Raw genomic sequence first — 25,384 nt, forward strand, 5'->3', positions numbered from 1 at the left:
ATCACAGTGGAGATATAAATCACAAGAAGCCATGGAGAGCCATTTTCTATTTTATTTAAAGACAGAAGTCTTTAATACTTTATTTTTGCATGGCTTTGAATTGTCATATTGCGAAAATTAGGAGCAGAGTTGGAAAACACGTGGCTTCTTTGGCAGACATGAAGATTTTTAAAGTTAGTATTGGTATCTTAGGGACCATAAAGAGCACTGTTCTCAAACATATGGCCCACAAAATGGTTCTGTCCCCCGCAAGGCTCAGATCTGGCCCACAAGCAACTTCCTTCTCCTCCTCCCTTTTCTAGGGTTGCTCCTGCAGCCATCCAGTGACTTGCTTTCCCTGCCAGTTCCCTCAGTGGCTCCCTCTCTCCCTTCCCCCACTTACTTACACAGCTCTCTCAGTGGCTGCTTCCTGCTTTGTGCATGAGAGATACAAAGACAAGCCCCTCTCTCCCCCTTCCCCCCTCACATATACTCATACCCACTCGCCCATACTTTTCCTGCTTTCTTCTCTGAGGCTGCTCCTTCTCTTTTGAGGAGGAAGGGAATGGAGGAAAGAGAGAGACAGAAAACAAAGTTGGAGTCCTGTGTCAGCTTTAAGACCAACTGTCAGGTTCCCTGATAATTAGATTCCACAGTCAGGTTGTTATGCTACAACAAGTTGCTCATTTCTGCTCAGTCATTTTTATATACATTCACACTGTATGATATAATCCTGTAGTCATGACTTTATATTCATTCTTTTTCCTTTGTTAAATGTATATGTTTGTTACACATGTATCTGGTGGCACTTTGCTTGCTGGTAACCTTTTACAAGGTGTGTAGGAGGGAGACATTAGCCATGGATCTGTCATCTGGTAACGGTTGGTAACATCTGGCTTTGACCAGACTTTGAGCATCCAGGATGAGGGGCTGGCTTTTAACTTGGATGCCTTTTTTGCCTGGTATATTATTGGTTCTAATTGTAAGTTGCTCTATTCTCTATAATGGCTTCTTGGCAAGAAGGTCATTGCTCTGTATTGATCTCCAATAAGCTTTGACCATTTCTACATGTGCTTAGTTGATTGGGGTCAGTAACTGGTAAAACCTTACACCAGCAATGTTTTATTACACGTATAAACTTTTTGAGTGCAAGCACATTTCTTCAGAATAAGAGCCCCGTGGCGTAGAGTGGTAAAGCTGCAGTACTGCAGTCGGAGTCCTCTGCTCACGACCTGAGTTCGATCCCAGCGAAAAGCTGGTTCAGGTAGCCGGCTCGAGGTTGACTCAGCCTTCCAAAGAAAAAAAAACAGGAGAACTGTAGATCAAACAACACAGAGTGAAAGTAGTGGCAGTATTCCAAAACTTGTTCCACAATATTTTGGTTTTCCATAGTAAGAGATAGACAAGACAAAGGCTGCAAAATAGCGGGTGGAGAAACAACCATTGAAGAAGCTGCTAGGTGCCAGTAATAGTGTATATCCAATTACTTCTTTTAAATGTTGTGTTTGCGTTACTTAATCCAATTAAAGGTAAAAAAGTAAGCTATATCTTAGTAAGAGATAAGTATTTCCTTTAACAAATAGCAGTAAATCTTATTCGGATTCTCCAATGCCACAGAAAAGATGAGATAGCAGGAAAATAAAGTTTCAGTTCTTTATAGAAATTAATTAGATGAACTTTTAAATAATGGTCTGATTAAGATCTGTTTTGAAGATATTTACAAAGTTATTAGGCAGGCAGACATGGTATCCTAGCAGGCTTTCCTGTTGAGAGCCAATTTGGTGTAGTGGTTAAGTGCATGGGCTCTTATCTGGGAGAATCAGGTTTGGTTCTCCACTCCTCCACTTGCAGCTGCTGGAATGGCCTTGGGTCCGCCGTAGCTCTTGCAGAGTTGTCCTTGAAAGGGCAGCTTCTGTGAGAGCTCTCTCAGCCCCACCTACCTCACAGGAGGGTGTCTGTTGTGGAAAAAGATTGTAAGCCGCTCTGAGATTTTGATTCAGAGAGAAGGGGGGTATAAATCTATGGTCGTCTTCTATTTCTTTCCTCACGTCTGCTTGATTATAACTGCAGTGCAGAAGCCAGGAGACCTTGAGTCCAATAATTAAAGGAGACTCTAAAATCTTCCAAGCTTCCAAAATAGTTCACTGGAGCCCTCCATGTGTTGAAAAGGCGGGTTCTGGGGTTTTGTCCATCAAGCCCTGCTGGCTTTGAGCCCTGGTTCCAAGGAGCAGAGAGCGCAAAACAAGTTGTGCTCTGATAGGCGCCATTGCTTTGTCCAGTTTTGGAACTCATTCTGGATATAAATTGAACAAAAAGAAAACCAAGATTATCTTATTAAATACAACCAACGAAGAACAAGAAGAAATACAAAAACTATCTGGATGCCTTATTACCAAAACCAATAAAATATTTAGGCATCAATATAACAGGACAAAATTAAAATCTGTACAAAGATTTGGATATGCATCATTGGATATGGATAAGTATAATTGAAGACCTGCAAAGATGGAACAAACTGAAAATGATATGACTAGGCATAATCTCTGCCATCAAAATAAATGTCTTACCAACACTGACTTTTTTGTTTCAAATGCTGCCAATCAACATAATAAGAAAAGGTTTTTTACAAATGGCAGAAAACGATAAACAATTTCATATGCACAGCACTCAATGCACAGCAGCCAAGAAGGTCTGAGCGCCTGCTCCGGCTGCAACGCCACTGAGGATGTTCTCTGCAGCTGAGAACGAAACGTCTGGAAGGAAAACTTTCTCCAGTAGAACATGGCACTTGATCCCGAAAGATTCTACAAACCCTAATGATGTTACCAGCTGTGAAAACCTGAAATCTTTGAATTTCATATGGAATGGGAAAAGACCAAGAGTAAGGTTTAAAACAATGCAAGATGAGAGAGAGAAAAGAATTGTCAGTACCGAATATTAGGTTATATTGTCAAGCAGCAGCACTAGTTTGGATATCAGAATGGATTATAAACCCAGATGAGAGGATTGGAAATAGGGAACACAAAGGAAAGAATTCACAGCTATTTATAGGTCAAGAAGTCATTAAAAACAAGCTGGTAGTTATACAATGATAGACAGATTGCTGAGAATATGGTTTGAATGCAAAAACAATAAGCCCACCTGCTTCATCATTGACGACTCCAATCAATGTATAATGTACATTCAATGTATAATGTAATGCAAATACTGGAGGGGGGGGGATGATCACCTGATCTATGATTACATGATAAGACATGGAAGAATAAAGTCTTGGCAAAATGTACAAAGTGAAGGAAAGAATATTCAATGGTTGACATATCAAATGGCATCAAAATACAAAGAATAGCAAAAGAAGGAGGCCATCTGTGACACTCTGAGCCACAAACTGAGAGCCTTCCCCAAAAGAGTGTCTAGCTCCTTCTTTCACACAGATCAGAGCTCTATCTCAAACTGCCTCAGTCTGAACTCAAAACTGCAGACTGATGAGATTTCTCTTTGCCCCTCCTAACTGTTACTGATGTTATCATTCAAGGCTGTCAGCCAATCATAGTGAGTTCCTCCAACTGTCACTCACTGAGAAAATTACTTATATACAATTGATTACAGGTGACCTAAAACATCTATTAGGAAAACAATATATAAAGTGCTATTGAAATATGAAACAGAAACAAAACAAATGGATTGTGTTGATCAAATGGATGAAGAACTTTGGAGAGAATATTTCAGTGAGCCAGTGGGAAAACTTATGGACAAAAATCAATTTTACTGAATCCCAAAGCCTAAGGAAGAACTGATATAAAATGTTCTTTAGATGTACATCACACCCAAAGAAATTGCAAAAGCTAACAAGAGCTACAATGCCACATGTTGGAAAAGCAAGAGTACAGATTCAACATCAGGCCCATAGCTACAGGGGGGCCAGGCCACTCCATTTAACCCCCTCTTCCATCTGTATGGCCCCTCCATCGGAGGGCCTCCAATCTGCCTCCTTTATTCACTGCCACTCTGAACAAGTGCAGCATTGCTTGAGAGGGAGATAAGCTCCGCCATTTCATAAGAACATAAGAGAAGCCATGTTGGATCAGGTCAAAAAACCCCCCTCCTCGGCTTATACTCGAGTCACTATTCCGCCCGCATGCCTATATTGATGGTTAATCAGCTCCCACGGGGCTATAATAATGATTATGGTAATTAGTAAAATAGCTGTGCGGACGGGCGGCTGATTACCCTAATCAGTAATATAGGCGGGCGGGCGGCTGATCACTATTCAGTAATATAGGCGGGCGGGCGGCTGATCACTCTATTCAGTAATATAGGCGGCTGATTCAAGCGTAATCAGCCGCCCGCCCAGCGTTTTTACTACAGCCGCGGAGAGATGGTGACAACAAGCGCCGCCAATCACAGTGGATGTGATGCGCCCACAGTTATTGGCGGGCGTGAGGTGGCCAGTAGGGAGGGGGACTCGAGATGAGTGCATAGGCGGGAGCCGCGGGAGCACCAGCCACGAAGTAAAACAATTCACTGTATAGGGTATATGAAAGGTACCATAGGTTTACCAGTAACTGCTGCGTTTCCCACCCTCGGCTTATACTCGAGTCAATAAGTTTTCCCAGATTTTTGGGGTAAAATTAGAAGCCTCGGCTTATATTCGGATCGGCTTATACTCGAGTATATACGGGTGTGTATATGTGTGTGTGTGTGTATATATATATATATATACACACACACACACACACGTGCACACATATATATATATACACACTGTGGCTAATAGCTACTGATGGACCTCTGCTCCATATTTTTATCTAACCCCCTCTTGAAGCTGGCTATGCTTGTAGCCACCACCACCTCCTGTGGCAGTGAATTCCACATGTTAATCACCCTTTGGGTGAAGACGTACTTCCTTTTATCCGTTTTAACCCAACTGCTCAGCAATTTCATCGAATGCCCACGAGTTCTTGTATTGTAAGAAAGGGAGAAAACTACTTCTTTCTCTACCTTCTCCATCCCATGCATAATCTTGTAAACCTCTATCATGTCACCCCGAGTCGACGTTTCTCCAAGCTAAAGAGCCCCAAGCGTTTTAACCTTTCTTCATAGGGAAAGTGTTCCAACCCTTTAATCATTCTAGTTGCCCTTTTCTGGACTTTTTCCAGTGCTATAATATCCTTTTTGAGGTGCGATGACACGAATTGCACACAGTATTCCAAATGAGACCACACCATCGATTTATACAGGGGCATTATGATACTGGCTGATTTGTTTTCAGTTCCCTTCCTAATAATTCCCAGCATGGCGTTGGCCTTTTTTTTATTAAAGTCGCACACTCTTCACATTTTCAGTGAGTTATCGACCACGACCCCAAGATCTCTCTCTTGGTCAGTCTCTGCCAGTTCACACCCCATCAACTTGTATTTGTAGCTGGGATTCTTGGCCCCAATGTGCATTACTTTGCACTTGGCCACATTGAACCTCATCTGCCACGTTGACGCCCACTCACCCAGCCTCAACAGATCCCTTTGGCTTGCTTCACAATCCTGCTTCACCACCCTGAACAATTTAGTATCATCTGCAAACTTGGCCACTTCACTGCTCCCAACTCCAAATCATTTATGAACAAGTTAAAGAGCACGGGACCCAGTACTGAGCGCTGCGGCACCCCACTGCTTACCGTCCCCACTGCGAAGACTATCCATTTATACTCCATTTATGCTTCCTATTAATTAGCCTGTTTTTTATCCACAAGAGGACCTGTCCTTTTACTCCATGACTCTCACGTTTACTAAGGAGCCTTTGATGAGGAACTTTATCAAAAGCTTTCTGGAAGTCAAGGTAAACAACATCTATTGGGTCTCCTTTGTCCACATGTTTGTTCACCCCCTCAAAGAACTGTAAGGTTAGTGAGGCAAGTTCTTCCCTTACAGAACCCATGCTGAGTCTTCCTCAATAACTTGTACTCATCAGTGTGCCTACTCATTCTGTCCTTCAAAATGGTTTCTATCAACTTTCCTGGTATTGAAGTCAGACTGACTGGCCTGTAGTTACCCGGATATCCTCTGGAACCCTTTTTAAAGATTGGGGTGACATTTGCTACCTTCCAGGCCTTAGGAACAGAGGCAGATGTCAATGAAAGATTACATATTTTTGTCAGAAGATCCACAAGTTCAACTTCGAGTTCTTTCAGAACTCTTGGATGTATGCCATCCGGACCTGGTGACTTATTAGTTTTTAATTTGTCTATCAGTTGTAGGACCTCCTCTCTTGTCATCTCAATCTGACTCAGGTCTTTCAACACCTCTTCCAAAATTAGTGGTTGTGGAGTGTGCTAACACTTCTCGTCTTCCACAGTGAAGACGGAGGCAAAAAATGTATTCAGCTTCTCAGCCATTTCCCTATCCTCCTTCAGTAATCCTTTGACCCCTTGGTCATCCAAGGGCCCCACTGCCTCCACCGCTTAAAGGAGTCCTTCTTACCTTTTATAGCTTCCATTACTTTGTTTTTTAACCATGCAGGCCTTTTCATATACCTGTTTGTGCCTTTCCTAACTTGTATATATATTTATCTGAGCTTCTAGGATTGTAGTTTTAAATAGCCTCCAAGCTTCCCTAAGGGTTTTGATTGTATTTAGCTTTCCTTTCAGTTTCCTCTTCACATTCCTCATCATCTCAGAGAATTTACCCCTTTTAAAGTTAAACGTGGTTGTGCAGGTCTTTTGGGGCAACTCTCTATTTATACCAATGGCGAAATCAGTAACATTATGGTCACTGCTCCCAAGCGGTGTGATCACTTTTACATCTCTCACCAAGTCTTGTGCATTACTTAGGACCAAATCCAGGATCGCCCCACCCCTGGTAGGTTCTGAGACCATCTGCTCCATAGCACAGTCATTGAGAGCATAAAGAAACTCAATCTCTTTCTCTCAACCAGAACACATATTGACCCAATCAATCTGCGGGTAGTTAAAATCACCTATTACGATACGGTTTTTCATTTAGCCGCTATCTTTAATCCTTCCATCATATTGTAATCATCATCTATTTTTTTATTTGGTGGGTGATAACGAACTCCCATAGTTAAATTTCCTCTTGGGCCCTCTATTTCAACCCAAAGCAATTCTAGAAGGGAATCTAATTCTCTGACCTCAGTCTTACTGGACCATATACCCTCTCTGACATATAGAGCCACCCCACCTCCAACCCTTCCCTCCCTATCCTTCCGATATAACTTATATCCAGGAATCACCGTGTCCCACTGATTCTCCTCATTCCACCAAGTTTCTGAAATTCCCACAATGTCTATGTTTTCTCCCAACACTAAACATTCAAACTCACCAATTTTACTTTGAACACTTCTAGCATTTGTATACAAACATCTATAATTTCCCTGGCAAGCTAGGCCTGCAACCTTCCTCCTGCTGCCTCAAGACTTTGGCAGACAGTCCATACTGTTTCTTACCATCTCAGTGGACAACTCTGATCCATTACCCGGTAGAAAAGTAACAGCTAACCCTTCATCTCTTTTAGATGAGTCCTCCTGAACCAGAGACATTGAATCTCCTGTCGGCTTTCCCCCAAGATTCAATTTAAAAACTGCTCTGCCACCTTTTTTATTTTAAGTGCCAGCAGCCTGGTTCCATCCGGGGACAAGTGGAGACCATCTCTTTAGTACAGCTCCCGCTTGTTCCAGAAAGCATCCCAGTGTCTAACAAACTTAAACCCTTCCTCCTTACACCATCGTCTCATCCACACATTGACACTTCTAATTTGTGCCTGTCTCTCCTGCCCTGCACGTGGAACAGGTAGCACTTCTGAGAAGGCTACCTTGGAGGTTCTGGCCTTAAGTCTCCCACCTAGAAGCCTAAATTTTTCCTCCAGGACTTCACGACTGCATTTCCCCACATTGTTGGTGCCAACATGCACCACGACCACTGGATCTTCCCCAGCACTGTCTGTCATGCTATCTACGCGTAATGTCCACTACCTTCGCACCAGGCAGGCAAGTCACCATACGGTCAGAACGTGGTTTTGCCAGCCAGCTGTCTACTTGCCTAAGGATCAAATCACCAACCTCCAAGACTCCGCCCTCTCTCTGCCCAGGGATGGTTCCTTGGCGCGAAAGGATACCCGCTCTCCAAATGAAAAAGGTCCCTTCTGAGGGTGCATTCCCGTTATCCTCAGCACGGTGCCCTGTTCCCTCTCGACCCTCATGCTCCCTGGCAGCAACGGGGCTGCCACGTTCAGAATGGGGCTCATCTAATATGCCCCTGAGAGTCTTCTCCGAATGCATAACTGACTTTCTCTGCTTCCCCAGTTCAGTCCCCTCGACGTCAAGGGTACGAAGTCGTTTCCTGAGGTCTAGGAGCTCCTTGCATCGAGCACACACCCAAGGCTTCTGTCCTATGGGCAGATAGTGATACATGTGACACTCAGTGCAAAACACTGGAAAGCCCCCACCCCCCTATTTAAGGTAAGGTAACAGATATAAATTTTATAAATCACACAGACAAACACAATTAAAATAACATGCTTAAAACATTAGCACTCATTGGTCTTAAAGGTGCCTTCTTTGTATTTCTCCCATGGGATCCAGGGAGCTGGGCAAAGAAAGCTCTGGTTTTGCTATGCACTGTGCAATTGAGCAAGCCTTGCAAAGCAAGCTGTTATGCAGAAGGAAGCAAGAGAGGGAGAAGGAAGCAGATGACAGCCAGTTGCTTGGGGGCCTTAGGAGCCCTCTTGGGGCTTTATTTGGTCCCTAAACCACATATTTGACACCTCTGGTCTAATGTATTAAAAATTCATCACATACTATTGAAATACATGGTGACAATGGCAAGAGTGGTATTTGCATCTAAATGGAAAGCTGAGATATACCCAGAATTGATTGATTGGAAAAATAAATTAACTGATTATATGACAATGACAAAGCTTACATCTTACTTGCACAATGGACTAGAATCTGAGTTTCAAGAGAAACGGAATGTATTTTTTGCATATATTGATCATTGAACCAGAGTTGGAAGGGACCTCCAGGGTCATCTAGTCCAACCCCTTGCACAATGCAGGAAACTTACAAATACCTTCCCCTAAATTCACAGGATCTTCATTGCTGTCAGATGACCATCTGGCTTCTGTTTAAAAATCTCCAAGGAAGGAGAATATATGTTTATAATGTTTATGCTTACAATGATCCACGGTCAGAAATTTAGGAATGAAAATGTAATTCATGGTAGACCGGACCAAAACAAAAGTATATAAATAATTTGTACATAACAAAGTAAGATCTGTTCAACAACTTTATAGATAGAAAATGTTATTGGTAATAATTTATTAGACAATATTGATGATTATAAATGATGGTTTTCTTGATTTTTATGCTTTTGTCAACCAAAATATGTCTGCTTACATATAAATGAAATTCTGTGGTATTTTTATCTTACCTTTCTCAGTGTTTACTGTATATAAAATACTATCCCCTATAAAGTTTATATGTCCGGTACCTTGTGTTATATTTTATGGCATGCATGTCCTGGCCCAAAAAAGTGACATTTATGCCAGATCCAGCCTCAACAAATGACTTTTACACCATAATGCTCTGAAATCTGGGATCTGCCTCACAGTGGCTGACCTCTTTTCTCCAAGATCGGGGGCAAAGGGTGGTGATCGGGGAGGAAGCATCCCAGAGGCCCTCTCTTAGTTGTGGGGTGCCACAGGAAGCGGTCCTATCCCCGATGCTATTCAATATCTATATGCGCCCCCTTGCCCAGATTGTCAGGAGGTACGGACTGGGTTGTCATCAATATGCGGATGACACCCAGCTCTATCTATTGATGGGTGGCCAGTCCAACTATATCCCGGAAAATCTAGACCTGGCTCTACAAGCCGTGGCATCTTGGCTCAGACTGAGTCGGCTGAAACTGAATCCAGCAAAGACGGAGGTTCTCTACCTGAGTCGGGGTGGTCCAAGGGGAGAGATCCATCTGCCGACTCTTGACGGGATGCCACTAACACCGGTTCCTAAGGTCAAGAGTTTAGGCGTGCTCCTTGAGTCCTCCCTCAAAATGGAGGCCCAGGTAGCAGTCACTGTTAGATCTGCCTTTTTTCATCTTTGGCGGGTGCGGCAGCTGGCTCCTTTCCTGGAGCACAACGATTTAGCGATGGTAATCCATGCTACGGTCACCTCAAGAATACATCACTGTAATGCTCTCTACATGGGGCTATCCTTGACGCAAACCCGGAGACTACAGCTAGTGCAGAATGCTGCGGCCCGGCTGTTAATGAGGCTGCCACAATGGGAGCACATTCAGCCAGTGCTGAAAGAGCTGCACTGGCCACCTGTCGTGTTCCGAGTTCGCTTCAAGGTGTTGGTATTGACCTTTAAAGCCCTTTATGGTCAGGGACCTGCCTATCTACGGGACCGCCTTTCTCCATATATCCCCCAGAGAGCACTGCGTTCAGGGGTAAAAAAACTTGCTCTCCGCCCCCGGACCAAAAGAAGCCAGGTTATGCGTGACAAGATCTAGGGCTTTTTCGGTGGCAGCACCAGAGCTCTGGAATGCTCTTCCAGAAGCCATACGGGCCCTGCGGGATCTGTCTGCGTTCTGCAGGGCCTGTAAGACCGAGTTGTTCAAGCAGGCCTTCGATGCTTAACGAAAAGACGGCTGTCACCGGACATCACACAGAATGCCGGCGATCACTGTTTGGAAATTTAATGCCGCCTTTAATGTATGGATTCAGCACTATATAATGGTTTTAAAAATTGTAATATGTTTTTAAAAACTGAAAAATGTAAATTATGGTTTTATATGTTTTATTGTTTTAATCGTGTGGCTATGATGTTGTGAGCCGCCCTGAGTCCGCTTGCGGAGAGGGCGGGATATAAGTTGAATGTAATAAATAAATGTTCAGGTTTCCAGACATTAAATGTGAAGAGAGCATGAATGGATGTATTAGAACAAATGCTTGAATTGAAGTTTGGGGAAATCTTAGGAATGCTACTTTCTTGGTACTCTCAACTTGATACTAGTCATCTGGTAAGAACAGAGAAAGTCTCTCTGTGTTTCTGCCCTACCAGGTAACACTGACATAATGGTGCATGAAAGGAGAAGTTGCCTTCAAGAGCCTAGTATAAGTTTTTAGTGGCATGCAGTTATGCTGTAACTGTTTGACCTAGCCAGGCATTGGCAGGTAAGGGAGGAAGCCACTACCACATCCAGGAACCAAGAAGTTCTCTGTAGGCTGCCACCACTCTGGTAAGGGCCTCCTTGGGAGGGCCCAGAGCACCCACCTGACCCCTTATGTCCACTCTTTCCAAGTAGGTGAGCGAATGAGGTGTGAGGATTGAGACAGAATAATATTTTTTTTAATTTAAAAGGTCTAGTAATAACTGGTTTTTACAAAATTGGTAGAATAATGAGAACAGTAAAGGTAGAAGAAGAAGATATATTCTTCTACCTGGGATTTATACCCCACCCTCCACTCCGAATCTGAGTCTCAAAGCGGCTCACAATCTCCTTTCCCTTCCTCCCCCACAACAGACACCCTGTGAGGGGGGTGGGGCTGAGAGGACTCTCACAGCAGCTGCCCTTTCAAGGACAACCTCTGCCAGAGCTATGGCTGACCCAAGGCCATTCCAGCAGATGCAAGTGGAGGAGTGGGGAATCAAACCCAGTTCTCCCAGATAAGAGTCCACACACTTAACCACTACACCAAACTGGCTCTCTTTGCAATTACTTTGCAATTTCTTGTAGGTGAACAGGCAAATTAAAACACCCCAATGTGTCTATCTAGACTGTTCCTAGCTGTCTTGGTGATTGGCTTCAAACTGATTTACCCCTTCTGGATGAGGGATCCCTGTGTCTGCAGCAGCCTCTCCTCAGCTCTGCTTCCTAAGAGTGAAGAACCTCCAACTTTGGGCAAAACCTTTTATCCCTTCTCAGGCACTTCCCTCTACTCCTCTACTGGTGTAGGTTTTCCCTCCAAATCCCCTGTTAACCAGTCACAGGGTCCAAAGGATGGCCTGGGAAATGCAGCCTCAGTAGTTACTCTTAATACAGGCTTTCCCAGAGCCACTAAGCCTCACTAGCAGGCCCAGGCTCATAACACCTTCCATGAGTTGTGTGCCTCCCCATCTCCCCAGTCATCTCATTCCTCTTGAGGTTGTGTATGGCTGCTCTACAGTCTCAGCATGACTACTTACATATTTAAATGCTTTGTTGCAGATATCAAGAAGGCAAACAGAATCCTGTGGCTTTGGTTGTCCACATAACCCCAGAGCCTGTTTTACGGGACAGTCGGTATAAGCAGTGGCTAGAAAGGTTTGTACCTTGGTGGGATATGCATTGTATGTAGCAATCAGGTGACAAGCAGTCTTCCCTGTTGTTTAGCTCACGTTTCCAAACTGGACTGGAGTTGGGTTAGAGGCAGTATGGGATTTCATCATGTGTTAACTTCGTATCTGTGCTGAAGTGACTAATTGTGATGTCGTGGTGCTGGCTTGAAGGATAATGGCCACATTTAGTATTCATATAATGCTTTTTGAGTGTTGAACATGCGTCTCATACATAATCTCAGTAATCCTTACAATTCCCATATATGTTGTCTTATTCTACAGATGGTGGCAGTCTAGGACTGGGGAAATGAGCCACTAGGGTCATGTAGTGAGTTCAGGACAGCAGTAAAAGAGGCCCTTGCCAGCTCTGAAATTTTCCTGCTTTGCATGCAAATTTATTTGGGTGAAAATCCTACAAAATAGATACCGTAATTTACATGAGTGGAACCTTTCCTATCTGTAAGACCATCAGACTAGCATAATTGTTAGGGTTACCAGCTGTGCATCAGGAAATTTCTAGAGATTTGAGGGTGGAGCCTGAAAAGGGGAGTGACCTCAGTAGGATATAATGCCACTGCTCTCCAAAACAAGCATTTCCTCCAGAGGAATAATAATAATAACTTTTAGGAACTGATTGCTGTAGTCTTTGGAGATCAGTTGTAATTCTGGGAGATCTTCAGGTCTCACCTGGAGGTATGCAACCCTAATAATTATGGTGTTCACTGCATAAGTGTTCGTTAATACAACTCAAAGGAGAGATTAAAAATTAGCAGCAGTCTGTCAGGGAACAAGCATCCTCTGCCCTAAAAAAACAAACCAATTATCCTAGTATAGTTCATACCAGGAAAAGTTGTGTGTTAGAAGTGAGAGCATGGTGGGCTTGGTGGTACAGAATGCTGCAGCTAGAGTTACTTTTGCCAGTAAATGAAGACTTTTTTGTTTTTTCAGGCATACCCCTAGTAATGGTTTTTGGCCCTTCTAGTTCTGTGTGTTTGAGGGTTTTTAAAATAATTTTAATTGCTTAAATGTTTTTATGTTCGCCATCTTGTGGACCCTGATTGGGTGGAAAGACAACATAAACATGTTTAAAATAAATAGGAAGCAGATAATGCAACCAAAATGTGTTGTAAGCAGTAGGAACTATGAGTATTATTTATAAGTGGTGTGTCTCACAAAACTCTACCTTTTTCCTTATTTAGGATGTCTGACACATCAGATTTTAAATAAAATCAGACACTCATCATTGATTCTTATTCCACCAGATTTGGAGCTGATACTCAGCACTTAATTCTCAATGAGAACTCCCACTCAGTGCACAATCTCCGCAGCCACAAAATTCAAACCCAGCTCAACCTCATCCATCCAGAGATATTCCCATTACTCTCCAGCTACCAGAGCAAGGTAAAAGTCTTGGCCTGTCTGGAAGGCACACCTTTCTTGCTAGGTGTGGTAACATTTTAAATGTTCTTTTTCTGTCTTGTCCACCCATCAGAAAGAAGAAACCACATTCAGTGTGCCTGTCATGCGAGGAGAATGCCTCCTCAAATATCAGCTGAGGCCCAAGCTAGAGTGGCAGAGGTTGGTGGATTCTTAAATGTTCTTTTTTGGGTAGAGGAGGAGAGGGGTAAGACCTTCTTCTCTTACATGATAGCATCTGATGGAGAGAAGCAGATGTTACCCCAGTGAGATAAATCCTACCATTTCATTCCATCTGTTCCTATGTGTTCCTCTGCTGCAAGGCACTTTGCATTGACTTGGATGCTGAGAGTCTTCTGTCTCTAAAGTTGACAGAATGAAACAATGGGGTCCAACCCAAGGATCACTTATTTGTCTCCTATGTCCTTTTTCATAATGTCTAGTTTGGCACAATGTAGTGTATGATAGGCACAGTTATGTGCATGGCTGATGTGTATTGGGTATGCATGGTATGTCATCACTGGCTGATGGGTCTAGGTAACTGTGATTTATATGTCCTGTGTTAAACTAGATGTTCCAAAATATGGGGAGAATGCAGATATGAAGCCCTCGTAGTTTCATGTCTTGAGAGATCTCATTCCTTCCTCGTTATTGCTTGTAATTTCAACCCATGGGCTTCTTTCAAGACTCTTCTAAAAAGAGCTTCAGTATGGTGGTTTGGCAGGCTATCTGGTTCTGTGAGGAAATGATTGTGTAACAGGCTATCTGGCACACCAAAATGTGAGCTAGGGTGTGTGTGTGTGAATAGTTTAGAAGAGAACCATGTTTTGAGCTGTACTCTTGGGTGTTGTATTCTACAGGATGGTATGTAGACTACCTGGTATACTTGGATGAAAGGAATAAATAGTTTCTGAGGGTTGGTGTTTTTTCTCGGTAGAAGGAGCAATATTGACTTGCAAAAATTTGAAATGCTTTGTCCTAACAAAAATGATTGCTTTTTGCATCCATCCTGACTCTTTACTCTTCCAGAGAGAGTGTTACTGCTTACAATTCTGCTGAGTTTGTAGCTGAAGCCTTGGAGCTGCCTGACTTCCAAGAGAATGTGCAGAAGTGCCAAAAGAGCCTAAAAGGCAAACTGGCATCATCAGGTGAACAAACTTTCTGTGCTATGCTTGAAGAAGGTAATTAAAACTGGTGTGGGAGGGAGATTGCATCTTTCATACATGTTAAGTTTTAGTTGCTGCAGGAACTTGTATTCCTGTGCTTAGAAGTATGAGCTTTGGCATCTCAGTGCTTGGCCTCATAAGTTAGCATTTATAGGCCCTGTTTCATCTGTAGCTCAGATCATATACCTGAACCACAGAAGAATTCCCTCTGACTGCACAAGGTGTTGCTGTTGTGGCTAGTGAGCTGGGCCTCTTTCTGTGATATAGTATGCAGAGAGAATCGTTCCTTTCCTTCCTGGGCACTCTGGGAAATGTAATGCACAGGGCCCCTGACATCTCAGTGCTGTGAAAACAAATCAACGCTGTTGGAACCTGCTAGTCTCGTAACACTTGCTCAGATACAGTGACTAAAACCGGAGAAGAACCCCGCTGCTGCGCCGTCCAGCCACTCTCAGCTTCCCAGGCCTGTGATAGGGGAAGCTGAGAGCGGTGGGGAGGGGGTGCCTATACACCCCATAGGTGAGGTGGCGCTCCAGGCAGCCACTTACCTCACCTACCATGTGCCAACCATGACTAAAACATTGTTCTTTGCCATTAAATGGATGATCAGGATAAGCAGATCCCAACTGACTTTCTTTCTTTGTAAAGTTTATTTCCCATGATAGTTGCCCTTCAAATGCATTGAGAATACAGAACACAATAGGTGCCTGTGTCTTCTTCCTTTTTGGGTGTGTTCCATTTTTGTGGTGGGATATATTTGCCTAATCTTATTGATTTGCACTCATAAACATTTGCTGCTGTAGACTGTCAGAAAGAAATGAATGAGGGCATGGGGAATGATATATGAATATGCTTTTGCTGGAACAGGGATTCTGAACTAAGTGGAACATCACTTTGAAAACTGTTGGATTTTAAGTAGAATAAAGTGAGGATTCAGTGGCTCCTTTAAGGCCAACAAAGTTTTATTCAAGGTATGAGCTTTCATGTGCACGCACACTGTTTTAGATATAATGAAATGGAAAGGAAAAAAAATCAAAAAAATTGTTTGCTACTGTGAAGAGGTGACTGCTTTATTAATCACCCCACAAAAATGATAACCTTGTTGCTTCAGTTGTCAAATATTTCTCTTCAGAAAATGGCACGGTAGGCACAGGTAAAGATTTAGTTTCTGATTTATTGGAATACACTGGTGGGGAAGGGAATCAATATTTATATAGGATTTTGGGATGTGGAATAGGTAGAAATTTAAATATATAAACACAGAACTGCCTCTGAGTTTGCTGACTTCACAGGAGACGGTTTTAGACTTAAAGATGTTTGGCTTCCACTAAGGATATTACAGATGTTATGATGTGTATTCTTAGAGGTTACTTGTTCTAGATTTCATTTGAAATTCCACACTTGGTAATCACAGTCTCACTTCTCTAGCAAGATCATTATCATCTCCTATGTAAGATAAATAACCTAGACCTTGGGCGTGTTTAGGGCCTTTCAATGCCAACTCTAAACCATTTGCCAAATCCTTATCTTCCGAACTGATAGTTGGTTCACACCAGACAGTAAGCTTAAAACTGGAGAAATATTTCCCTCTCAAGATGTGTTTCTTTGTTTTTCGCACAGACTGTTTAAATTTTTGGGAACAATCTCCTACAGAGCCTTTTTTTTATTCCAAGAAACAGACTCTGCTTTATTATGCTATTCTCACATTACAAAGTTTCTCAAGCAATCACTCCCTTCTCTATCCACTCTCCAACTCCTTCCAACTCCAACTGCCTGTCTTCCTTTTCTCAACAGTTAGCTGAAATTCCCCAATCAGGGTCAGTTCTGTTAGCTGTCACTCATGTGATAGAGTGGTGCACAGTGTTAAAGCTGCAGTACTACAGTCCTAAGCTCTGCTCATGACTAGGGGTGTGCATTTGGCTCAGCCGAACCGCATAGACCACCGAATCACCCCTGATTCGGAAGTATATGGCACCATATACTTCCGATTCCATTTTCAGGTCAGTAAACGGGAGGCGTATATGGCTCCCTGTGTACTTCCATATAGATATTCGGAAGTGTACGGAAGTCAATGGAAAAGGCGGGAAAGGAGCTTCTGCAGCCTCAGGGGAGCTGCTTGTTTCCTTTCCCGCCTTTGGAAGCCTTTTCCCGCCTCTCCCATAGCCTTCCTGGGATCAGGGAGGGAGGGGGAGGGGGGAGAGGAGCCCCAGCAGCCAATCCAAAGCATGCATTTCCAAAATGCATTGCAAATGCATGCTTTGCAGGGCTTTTGTGTAGCTGATGGCTGGGCTAATCCCTCAGCCATCAGCTACATTGTTGTTCTTTTGTTTACTTGGGTATCCAAGTAAATAGTGTTCTCTGGCCAATCACAGAGCAGTGGTATTTTTTAAAACTGCTCTGTGTAGGGTTAGAGTCTGCCTGGCTGGACTCTATTCCATTGCTGTTGTTTAGTGTGTTGGTGTGAGAGAGAGAGACTGTACTGCGCTGGACCTTGGCCTCAGCTGCTGCTGCTCTCTCTCAGCCTTTCCTGACCTGCCTTGAGAAGAGAAGATGTCTCTAAGTTAAGACAGTCTTGGGGTTCTTGTTTTTATTTTAGTTAGTAAAAGGACTTCTTAAGACTCAGAGTCCCTTTCCTTATCCAGATTTTGGTGGGTGAGTACTGGGTAGCTTATTTGGGGTTAGGGGGTTCTGCTGGGGGTGGGGGGTTTGCTAATTTGACTGTATCTTACTTTAGTGAGAGGACTTTTAAAAGTGCAGTGTCCTTTTACTTTTCTTGATTTGGGTGGCTTGGATTTCTTGGGGTTAGGGTAAAGGTTTTTTTTGGGGGGAGGGGTTGGTAAAGTTCCTATATTGTTAAATGTTAAGTTTTTTACTGTTTTAAAAGGATTCTGTGTTTGATTTGTTGCTGCTGTGTTGTGCTGCTGCTGTTCCTTTTCTCTTCTGGTTCTGGTTCTTGGGTGGGGGGGGCTGTTTGGCCTAATTTTCATTGTTTAAAAGGCCACTTTTTTAACAGTTGAGTTTCTTGGTCTTCTCCTGTTGTCCCTTTTCCTGGTTCTGGTTTTTTTGTGGGGGGAAAGCTGGCACCTGGGTGAGAGACCCAGAACCAACAGGCTTGTTGTGCTTGGCCAGCTCTCCCTGTGTTGTTTGGGGCAGGGCTGGAGAGCTGGCATCTGTAGATTGTGTGTTCTGTGGCAGGGAAGCTGGCACCTGGGTGAGAGATCCAGAACCAGCAGGCTTGTTGTGCTTGGCAAGCTTTCCCCGTGTTGTTTGGGGCAGGGCTGGAGAGCTGGCATCTGGGTTTGCTGCAGCCAGGTCTGCAGAGCAGACCTTGAGCAGATTGTGTTATGTATGGCAGTGACGTTGGCAACTGGGTTTATATTGGCTCCAGGCCTGCAGGGTTCATAGAGTAGATAGAGGGATGTAGTGCATTTGGGTCCTATAGAGATTCTCTGGTGTGAAGTTAGGTTTGGCTTTGGGTGCCCCAGGAACTGGACCCCCGGTCCAATTTTTTTTTTGGCCTTGTGGCTTTTGTGTGGGGCAGTGCCCTGAAGCTGCACAGCAGTTTGGGGGGCTCTCCTCAAACCTCCTGCTCCCCAGAGCCACTTTTTCCATGACAATTACAGTGAGGAAGTGGCTCTAATTGTTTTTTCTCACCATTGGGAGCAGTGTTCCTTTTGGGGGCCCACAGATGGGTGCAGTCTTTTTGGGCCAGGGGGGTTGCATGCGGGGGAGTCCCCTGAAATTGCCCTGCAGTTTTGGGGGCTCTCCCTCAAACCCCCTGCCCCCCAGTAGCCTCTAATTATGCCCTATGTTGCCTTTGATTTCAATGGCCCATAGGGTATAATGGTGGGATAGGGGCACCCTCTTTGGGTGCCCCTGGAATGGGACCCCCTGGCCAAATCTTTTTGGGACTTGGGGGGTTTGTAGGGGAGAGTCCCCTGCAGGTCCCCTGCAAATTTGGGGGCTCTCCCTCAAACCCCTTCTCCTCCAGGCGGCTTCCAATATACCCTATTTTGCCATTGATTTCAATGGCCATAGGGTATAATGGGGCTGTACATTCGGAAATAGCTGTGTATCTACCATATATGCGGCTATTCCGAGTACGGTAATAGGAAATACACGGTATTCCGTATTTTTTTGGCCCCGTGTATTTCCGAATCCGTTTAATTCCGTAATTTTTTTTTTTTTGCACACCCCTACTCACAACCTGAGCTCGATCCCTGGTGGAAACTGGGTTTTCAGTTAGCTGGCTCAAGGTTGACTCAGCCTTCCACCCTTCTGAGTAGTAAAATGAGTACCCAGCTTGCTCTGGGGAAAGCAGAGATAACTGGGGAAGGCAATGGCAAACAACTCCGTAAAGAGTCTGCTGTGAAAATGTTGGCTAAAGCAACTTCAGAAACGACTGGGGCTTGCACAGGGGACTTTTCCTTTCCATGTTAGCTGACTCACTCTCTTCCAATCAGCACTGTATCAAGAATGCCTCTTGCCATGAATTTAGTCTCAGGATTGTTATGTGACTTAATGCGACCTCACTGACTCTAGCTTGGCTTATCCCAACGATTAACTGAAACAAAAATTTGATTGAGTTTCTGTTCCAAAAACCGTAAGAGTCCTGTTTTGCCGCTGGAGCAAACCAGGTTCGCCTCAAAAAGGTAGCAATTAATGAGATAGGAGGGGCCAATCTCTTGCGATTGATATCCCATATATTTACTTTTGCTTTCAAGAAGGAGCTCTGTAACAGCCAGCCTGGTCTAGATGACCTTTCCAGCCACATATATTCATGGTATTTCAGTGGGGTTAAATGTTGTTCTTCTATTATCACCCAATCTGGAGTATCTTTAGCATAAACTGCTTTTAAGAAGCCTGAAAGTACTGTCGCTGAATAAAATAAATATAAATTTGGGTAAGCTAGGCCACCTCTGTCGGAATGACGACAGAGAGTTCAGAAAGCAACCCTTGGTTTCTTATAGCTCCATAAAAAGCTTCTTTTTTCCATTGTTGGTGGGAATGTGAGAAAGTCGTAAGCTTCTGGAAATGTATTATCCAAAAGGTGTCAGAAATTACAGGTGTTTGCATTCCATATACTCCAGATTTCATATTATTGTATAACTGGTTAGATTCGAAAATTCCATCTAGGCATTGCTCATTGTTGGTAACTCTGCTGACAGCAGCGAAATCCGTCATAGCTACCACATGGAAAAGCCTTGATTATTTAAGTGTTGATCAATGGTTTTCCAAAATTTGGGACCATATGGCCATGGAAAAAATAGCATCAGGTCGTAATTCTATAGATCCCTACATGGCCCATGAAAAATTTATTGCAAAATGGTTTCCGATAATTGAGAAGTTAGACAATGATCCTTGCTATGTAAATTCGCTCTTGAAATGTGAGAGTTATAAGTTTCTGTTACTATTGTAAATATAGTTATGGGCAGGCCTTTTGGTTTTAATTTGAAATATTTGGTCTATCACTTTGTCTATCGGTTTCTGAGGATATATGATACATATATTTAAGAATGATTCTTTTGACTATTTTGTATGTATACAACTCTATTCTATGTTCGTCTTTTTGTGGCGTTGAATAAAAATTAAAAAAAAAAGGGTGGCACACAGCATAGTATTCCTGCATGGTGTGGCTTGTTATGTCTGTGCTTTACAAAGTAACCACTTCTGTCTTGAGAAAGAGAGCACGATGGTACCAAGGTTATACTGTGTTATTTGACTCTCAGAGAATGTACTTTCGTTTCCTTCTCATTGATGCTACTTGGAGTGTTTTTGGGGGGATAGAGGGGGGCTGCATTTGGTAGATTTTGGCACTTAACATTCTGAATGTATAGTGGATGGACCCAAACCTATATCTGGGGGAACTGAGGCCTCAAGCCTCAGTTTCAGCAAGAGGAATCTTGCTCTCTGTACCTGCCTGTTGTAATGCAATAAACTTACTCTGCAAAATCCTGAGAAGCGTCTTTTGATGAGGACTGTGCAGAACTTGACACACTGCCTCCAAGCATGCTTTTACCTGCTGTCCATCACAGTTACCACTACAGACGACATTCTGACCAATGTAGACGACAGCAGAAAGAGGGCTAAGAGATTGGGGGTCACCCAACCGCAATCCCAATCCATACGACAGAGAATTTGAAAGCCAAATTACAAGCGCTCTCGATCCCCACGACAGGCTAAGCCCTGGAGGCGCAAGGCCCCAGGCAGAATGTTCGAGTGGACTTTCTAAGCTGAGGGGGAGCATTGCTCCACGAGTGGGAGCTGAACTGGGACTATCTGGAACCGGTCTTCCAGCGCTGGGGCACGCCAGACCTCGATGTCTTTGCGACAAGGGACAACAAGAAGTGCAGGCTGTTTTGCAGCAGGGGAGGAGTGGACCCCAGATCCCTGGGGGACGGCCTCCTAGTCCCATGGCGTTATCACAGCGTGTATCTGTTTCCCCCCGTCCCACTCATTACTCGAGTGCTACAGAAGGTTCTGCAGGACCGGCCGGTGGGCATCCTTGTAATGCCGTGGTGGCCGAAGCAGCAGTGGTTTCCCCTCATTCTGGAGCTGGCCAAAGGCGATTTTCATCACTTCCCGCAGGTTCCGGATCTCCTATTATCCCACCGGGGGCGGGTCCTTCACCATGACGTCCCGCACTTGAAGCTAACAGCATGGCGCCTGGGGCACAGCAGTTATCTGAGAGAGTGCAATTCATTATGCTGAATTGCAGGAAGCCTTCCACGCGAAAGTCGTACTCGTACAAGTGGAGCAGGTTCTTCAAGTTTGCTGAGGCTGCAGGGGTTAACCCGTGTGCGGCGGGTTTGCCTGTTATTTTTGATTTCTTAATCTCCTTGTTAGATGCGGACCTGACGGTGACATCGGTGCGCGTCTATTTAGCTGCCATCTCGGCAGAACACCCGCGGGTGGATGGTCAGTCTGTTTTTGCCCACCCGGACACCAAAAAGTTCCTGAAGGGCCTTGCTCGGCTGTATCCGGCAGTGCGGGTGCCCGCCCCAGCTTGGGACCTGAACTTGGTGCTGAAGGCTTTAACTGGGAAGCCATTCGAGCCGATGGCTACCTGTGCTCCTCACCTCCTGGCCTGGAAGACGGCCTTTCTGGTGGCGGTGACGTCTGCCAGACGAGTGGGCAAGTTGGCAGCCCTCCGCTGCGACGCCCCCTACTTGACCTTCACTCCAGAAGGGGTGGTGCTCCGTCCGGACATTACTTTTTTGCCCAAGGTTTTGTCCTCCTTCCATCTCAACGCTGAGATCTCGTTGCTGGCGTACTACCCCAACCCGGCGACTGAGTCTGAGCGCAGGCTGCACGCCCTGGATGTGAAACGGGCGTTATCCTTTTATGTGCATCGTACGAAGGGCTCTCGGAAGGACCCCCGGCTGTTCGTGTCCTACGCGACTGCAGTGAAGGGGCGGAGAATATCGTCCCAGAGGCTGTCCAGGTGGATTGTCGAGACGATCCGGTTGTGTTACCTGCTCTGCAAAACGCCGCTTCTGGGGCCGGTGAGGGCCCATTCCACGCGGGCGATGGCCACTTCGGTGGCGTTCATGAGGGGTGTCCTACTTCAGGACATCTGCAGGGCCGCTACGTGGGCGTCGCCACACACCTTTGTGTCGCATTATGCCCTGGACCTGAGGCGACATCGGGAGTCTTCGGTAAGCCCTGCCGTGCTTCAATCCATCTCCTACTGACGAACCGTGGCACCCTCCACCAGGTATGACTTTAGCTTGCTAATCTCCCATCGGTGTGATGCACAGAGACCACGAAGAAGATAAACAGGTTTCCTACCTGTAACTGATGATCTTCAAGTGGTCATCTGTGCAGTCACACTACCCGCCCTCCTTCCCCTCTGCGGCCGGTCCGTCAGTGGGCTGACGCAGCGGTCAGAAGGAACTGGCGGGATGTCCGCTCCCGTCCCAGTGGGCATGCGTGGTGGGGCTCCTGAGCATGCGCACTAGGGCGGAGGCGCGGAAATCCGCAGCTTTGAAGTTTACCGATCGTGATCGGCGCTGGCGCCTTCTCCCATCGGTGTGACTGCACAGATGACCACTCGAAGATCATCAGTTACAAGTAGGAAACCTGTTTATCCTTCTTTCCATCCCTTCATGACCGCCACGTTCAAGTCACCTCCGACAATGTGGCCACTGTCTTCTACATCAATCGACAGGGAGGCACTGCCTCTACTTGACTATGCAAATGAGCTCTAGCCCTATGGCACTGGAGCATCACCCAGGGTATCTTCCTAACAGCAGTACATCTACCAGGGGTCCAGAACGTCCAAGCAGACGCACTGAGTTGCCACTTAGTCAACGACCACGAATGGACCATCAACAGTCGTTAACTACAGCCTTTGTTCCAGACCTTTGGTACTCCGAAAATAGATGTATTTGCATCCCCAGACAATGCCCAGTGCCCCCGCTTTTACATGCGAGGCCCTTCGTCCCCACTGTCAGCAGGGGATGCCTTCCTCCAGACATGGACCGGGCCACTGCACTACCTATTCCCTCCAATACCACTCATCACGAGGGTATTACAGAAGATAAAGATGGACCACACCAATTGCATTCTGATTACACCTTGGTGGCCGCGTCAACCCTGGTTCACTACTCTCCTCCTATCGAACAACACATTCTTCCAGCTCCCTCAAGCTCAGGACTTAATCTCCCAGCAGGAGGGTAAGGTCCTACACCACAACCCAACGCTCCTGCGACTGACAGCATGGAGAATCAGTTTCTGAGTTTTCCACCAGAGGTCCGCCATGTCCTACTCAATGCAAGGAAACCTGCCACCAGGAAATTTTATTCTCTTAAATGGAAACATTTTTTGGAATACGCATTTCAACATAAATTTAAACCTGATCTTTCCAGTATCACTCAAATCCTAACATACACCCTAGCCCTTTCTAACGCTGGACTTCCGTACTCCTCCCTAAAGGTCCACTTAGCGGCTATCTCTGCGTTCCACCCACATATCGAGGGCTCCACCGTGTTCTCCCACTATGCTACTTAAAGCCTTTCTGAAAGGAATCCTTCACCTCCACCCTCCAATCCGGAAAATCCATCCTACCTGGAGTCTGTCACTCGTACTGAGTCAGTTGATGAAGCTACCCTTCGAACCTATGGCATCCATTCCTCTACATCTCCTGACTTGGAAAAAGGCCTTGTTGGTAGCACTCACTGTTGGTATAAGGAGTCCTCCTTTACACAGCCTGACAGGTGCAACGTGCCAGCAGGAGATCTATCTGACAGGTCAGGTCAGAGTGGCCTTGTCAGCAAGCCGGTTCTGGCTGGATAAGGACAAGGGGAAAGTACCTGCTGGAGTCAGCAAGATTATGGACTGCCTTGATTGGCTGATGTACATATATAAGGACTGCATTACCTGTGTATAGTTCTCTCACTGGAGAGGTGAATGCTGGTGGAGCACTTTGTCACTGAGATCCATGTTTGTCACTGCACTAGTTACTTTGTATATAGCATGTATATGTTGCAAAACAAAATGATGAAGTTGGACAGGATATGTTTTACAGTGGTATTTTGATGTCCAACAAAAGTTTCTCAGACCTGTGGTCTGTTGTCAAAATGTGCCTTATCCTGTCTCATGGTAATGCTTCTGTTGAAAGTGAATTTTCAGTTAATAAGTCAGTGTTAATTGAGAACTTGCATGAAGAAACTGTTTTCTATCAACGTCAGGTTTATGATGCTTCTTGAACTACGTGGAGGACTTGAATCTGTTGTAATTGATAGGAATTTGTTGCAGTCAGTCAGGCATGCTCATGCTCACTACACAGAGCACTTGGAGGCTAAACACCATAAGCAACAAGAGGAAAGAAGAGAAGTAGAAACTTGAGAGACAAATTAAACATCCTGAAAATGCTAAAAAAAAGACTGAGCGAAGAAGCCAAAGTGGAAGAGAAAACAATTAATGAGAAACTAAAGGAGTTGCAAAATAAAAAGAGAAAACTGTAGAAGTAATAGTTTTATATCTTAAATCTTCATTCTTTAAAAACAGATTACTTGTATTCTAATTTCCAACTTGATTATTACTGCAATTTCAAAACTACAAGTTTTGTAATGTGACTTCAGAGAAACGTTTTAGATAGAACATTTATATAATTTATATAATTTTTAGCGTATCTTTAAAACAATAACAAAAATGTTATGCCATTTATTAGCATTCAGAGTTTAACTGAATTGAAGTTTGTATCTTGGTTAAATTTTTGGTGCAATTGCAAAACAGGTGTTGCTGCAGTTAATGTTGAAAGAAGCTGATATTAAATCTCTTACTTTGACAAATATTTTTGTAGTTGAGACTTGTGTAGTTGTAGAGTGGAACATTTCATTAGCCTTGCATTAATGTAACATGACCTATTCATTTTTAAACTTGTGGTTATATTTGAATGGTGATCAGGGAAATTGACAAATGTTGGTCAGGAAAAGTCAGGGAAATGAAAAATAAAATTTTACTTTCAACGCTGATATATTGCTTCATCTGTT

At 44.4% G+C, this 25,384-nt stretch overlaps 1 protein-coding gene across 1 annotated transcript in view; it reads left to right on the forward strand.

Annotated features, from left to right (window-relative positions):
- The window catches only part of ELAC2 (elaC ribonuclease Z 2), a 93,125-nt gene that overhangs the window by 18,898 nt on the left and 48,843 nt on the right, over positions 1-25,384 (forward strand). The window contains exons 12-15 of the mRNA XM_060240746.1: positions 12,197-12,292; positions 13,569-13,707; positions 13,799-13,884; positions 14,752-14,870. Coding sequence (XP_060096729.1) covers positions 12,197-12,292; positions 13,569-13,707; positions 13,799-13,884; positions 14,752-14,870 — 440 coding nt within the window. The remainder of the gene's footprint in view (positions 1-12,196; positions 12,293-13,568; positions 13,708-13,798; positions 13,885-14,751; positions 14,871-25,384) is intronic.

Source organism: Heteronotia binoei, chromosome 5, assembly GCF_032191835.1.
Source record: "Heteronotia binoei isolate CCM8104 ecotype False Entrance Well chromosome 5, APGP_CSIRO_Hbin_v1, whole genome shotgun sequence".
In the NCBI taxonomy this organism is placed as follows: Eukaryota; Metazoa; Chordata; class Lepidosauria; order Squamata; family Gekkonidae; genus Heteronotia; species Heteronotia binoei.